Genomic DNA, 4125 nt, shown 5'->3' with positions numbered 1-4125 from the left:
GGGCCGGGGCTGTCACCCCCACGGACGCATGCGCGTGGAGCCTTTCCCGCGCTTCAGCGTTTCCCCGCCCGCCCCGCTGGAGCGCAGCCGGCCCTGTGAGGAGGGTGAGGCGGAGGACGGGCTGTGTGGGTACCCTGCGCGGGGAGAGGAGGGTGTGAACCCCGGTGGGGTTGCCTCAGAGGAAATAATTAGGGAACAACACATGGAAACCGCCGTCAGGACTGAGGCTCTATAGGGCCAGGTGGGTTTTGTGTTTGCTTTTCACGGAGTCCTCCACGGGGCTTTGTGGGTGAAACAGTGTCGTGACACTTGAGCCTTTGTAACACCAGTAGTTAGAGCCCTAACAAATGATTTCAAGTATAGCAACGGGTGAAATACTATTTTAAAAGCATGCGTCATGCTGTGTGGATGCAGCAGGGACACCTTAGCCAAGAACAGCAACCTATCGAGTGACTTCTTCCATATGAGAGTAGCTGAAATTCTGCGTTCGGAGGCTTAGACCAACATAGACCAAATCCTTTTTGTCTTATTTGTACACAGGGATTATGTGGAAACAGCTGAGTGGTCATCCTTAGGGAACACAGATAAAATTATTGGTGGGGGTTTCCGTACTTGTGTACAAATCCAGCTGTTGTCAGACGCCCGCCACCCCTGTTGCCACAGCCAGATGTTTAACAATGGCTTGTCCCAGAGTTGTCAGCCCTCCACAAATGCTGTAGCACTCCATCCTCAAAGTCTACTTTGTCCAAGTAGAATAGCTTTTAAAAAATTAAAACCATTTTAAAATAATATTTACAGATTTTAGTTGATGCATTTGTGCATGTGGTATTTAATAGTCTAAGGATTTTAACGTGATAGAATGAAGACAAGTTCTCACACCATCCCTAACAAAATAATTAATAGCAGAAAGATGTGCAGATGTTTCTGTGGTGCAGCCACCTTAACCCTGACCCACGTCATCTTGAGGCATTTTTGTATGTAGTTTCCCACTCCTGCTTGTGGCGCCAACATGCATTTGCAAGGATGTTTGTCAGGTGGGAAGTACGAGTTGTATTCAAGTTAGAAGGCTGGGGTTATGCAGAAGCCAGTGTAGGCATCTCTGAAATGAAAAACATATTTGTCAGTTCACAGTTGGGTTTATGAATGTCACATGTAATTAGTTTGAAAACTAAATAGAAAACTGATAGATATAAGCTACAATAGGTTATAAATTTAAGGCAAAGTATGAAATAATTTGAATAGTTATTACCAGTAGGTTCAATTAAAAACTGAATGTGCTGTATATAGAAAGTTTCAGTGCACAGCCTCTGCCTATACATAGAATGAGGTTAAAAATTACTGGTTTTATTCAATGTTTGGTATAAGGTTATCTGCCACGTGCATTCTCTAGTAACTTCACTTTTTTTTTAAGCACATTTGCCTCTTGAGATATTACAGTTACATGGCATAACTAACTGCATAACTGATTGTAACCTTACCTGTTTTGTTGTGATGCATGTTGGTTTTGAACAAAGATCCTGGATTCTTAAGGGTTTTCTCCCTTTTCCTTTGGAGAATGTAAAGGAAAAAATGAAATAGTTCTTTCAGAATATTTGATAGAAAGGATGGATCAACAGGTTTGTACGAAATGATGCCACTTGTGTCAATAGTTAACTCTTCTGAAACCATTCCTGATACAGCTGTGCATGTTCACTTTTCCTCACATATAACCCTGGAAGTAGGAAATCCTCAAGTGGTTATTTTTGACTGCTATGATAACAAGACAGTTTTACAATGGAGTTGGCATCATAGACTTCTACAAAAATATTTTTTTTTAAATTTATGGTGTGGGTGGTTTTTTTTTTTTTTCTTACAGTCCTTTAAACTCCTAGGATTTCTGGATGTTAAAAAAGTCCCATGTGCACGAGAATCAGTGCTCTATGGCTCCGTGGGATCTTTAGTTGTGGGTCTTGGACATTTTTTAGTAACTAGTAAGTACTTATTCCTTCTGATTTTTATTTGCAAGGAAAAAATTTCAATTTGCTGTTAGGTTTTATTGATAATGGGAAGTCATCCAAGGTTTTTTCTCTAATTTTTTTGAGGATTTTTGTTTTTCTTTCAGGTAGAGTTAGAAGATCTTGTGACTTTGCAGTCGGTGGCTTTATTTGCACAATGTTAGGATACTGGTATGTAAAACGGTTCTTGAATTTTGACAGACCTGTGTTGACTGCTTTGTACAACATGATCCCTGTATGACCTTTTACACTGTTTTTGAAACTCCATAAAAAAACTTGTGTAGCAAAGTGTCCTCTTCCTTCTCCCTGAAATATTTATTTTTTTAAAGGAAAAGAGTTCAATGCCTTTGAATTTTTATGTTAGTATATTTTTTAAAAACTTGCTATTGTTCCTTGAATCCTAAGAGGTCAAACCACCCAGTTATTTCCATCTGTCTTAATTCTTTCTCTTTTCCTTCACATATGCCATCCTTCTGTCCTAATTATAAAGGCAGCATACTAAATGGTCGTGAAATTAAGATCCAGATTACAGAAATTAGCATCAGACTTGTATATCCTGCTCCTCAGTGGCTGGATAATGTTTGCCTTAAAGAAAGAGCATTTACCCTAGTATTGTCATTATGCATAATTTCATAATTAATTTTACTAGCAGTATTATACGTGGTTTCAACTTTTCAAGTGGCTGAACAACCCTGATTTGATCCTGTCACTCATATAAAGCAGGGAATCATTTTCTTTTCATCCCTTCCTCTAGGTTTTACTGCAGGTACAATTTGGCCCAACAGAGGATCCGGCAAAGAATGATTAAAGAAGGAATGAGAAACAGAATTTTATTTGAAGGTACTTCTCTTGATCCAGAAAGAAAACGAACTGGCAATGAAGGGAGCGATTCATAGTCTGCTATAGAGGAATCTGTGGTCTAATACAGCTTTGGGAGAAGGTGGTCCAAAAATGGCAGTCTTGTAAAAGTGTGAGGTGCGTAAAACTGATAAATCATGGTGGTTTTCATAGCAAATCCAAGCAAGAAATTCATAGCACATCTGTTAAGTCAGTATACAAGCCTTTCTTTGTTTAGTATATGTATGTATGTGACTATGTACACAGATAGGAATGACCTGTTAAACATCTGGGAACTGATGGTTTTTGTTGCAGGGTCTCGGAGGATTAATGACAGGTTTTGGGACTGCTTTAACTTCCGTTAGAAACAGAATGGTTTGTTTTAGCAAGTTGTAATTACATCTCGTTTAAATACAGGAAAATACTTTCATCAGCTGTTCTCTTGAGTAAATGTATCCCTCAGTGCTGCTGTTAATTGTGCTGTTTGTGGAACAGGAATATTTAAACAGTAGGTAAAGGCTTTGCTTGTGCAAGATGTGTGGTATCAGTAGCCTTTGTAAGATTTCAGGTGCAGAATAAGTTCAGATAATTTATATACACTGTGAAGTTGAAGGATTTCCATCTTTGTTCTGTCTGTGTGAAACTAAGAATAAAATCACATTTCAGAAACAGTCTAAGAGTATGTAAGTACCTAATCTTTTTACTTGGATTAAAAATCTTGCTCTTCTGTTTAAGACATTTCCTTGCAATTGGTGGAAGGATAATTTACATTATTTGGTCAGTAGGTTGTGGGTTTTTTTTTTTTTTTTTTTTAAGGCATATGCTCTACTTGTATATTTCACTGTCATTTTCAGTTAAAAAAATCACTATATAATTTCAAGAAAACCATCTTATTTGGAAATACAGTGTTGGGTCTAATTGCATATTGGTAAAAAGGTGAGCAATGTCCTAGTATTACTTGCTTGCAATGTATTTTTTTTTCACAAAACTATTTATAGTATATTATGCTCTAAGCACTTTTTAGTCTAAAGGCATTTACTGAGCAAAAATAGTCCTTTCCCCCTACCCTATATTTAGTCTGAGAGAGTTTGTGATCCATCGTTAACTCAGATTGGTGCAGGGAGGCTTGGGAATCCAGATGTAAACAGCAGCATTGTTCTACTTATTTAATTTGGAAATATGCTTGAGAGTGCTAAACAAACAAGCTATTTACACTAAGATAATTTAACTTCTACCCTTTGTGGATCAGCCTCTTACAAGACGAAAACAAACCTGTATAATCTGTTTCCTTTTT

General features: G+C 38.0%; 1 protein-coding gene across 1 annotated transcript; it reads left to right on the top strand.

Moving 5' to 3' along the window:
* Positions 1 to 28: 28 nt before the first annotated feature.
* On the top strand, positions 29 to 2890 carry LOC104459652 (cytochrome c oxidase protein 20 homolog). Its single transcript, XM_010072816.1, has 4 exons — positions 29 to 214; positions 1856 to 1970; positions 2102 to 2165; positions 2749 to 2890. Exons 1-4 carry the CDS (start codon positions 29 to 31, stop codon positions 2888 to 2890), a joined length of 507 nt encoding a protein of 168 aa, XP_010071118.1.
* The last annotated feature ends 1235 nt before the right edge of the window (positions 2891 to 4125 follow it).

This window comes from Pterocles gutturalis, unplaced genomic scaffold (assembly GCF_000699245.1).
Source record: "Pterocles gutturalis isolate BGI_N339 unplaced genomic scaffold, ASM69924v1 scaffold35412, whole genome shotgun sequence".
NCBI lineage: Eukaryota > Metazoa > Chordata > Aves > Pterocliformes > Pteroclidae > Pterocles > Pterocles gutturalis.
The sequence above is the reverse complement of the archived record's forward strand: the minus strand, read 5'-3'. Positions and strand labels throughout refer to the sequence as shown.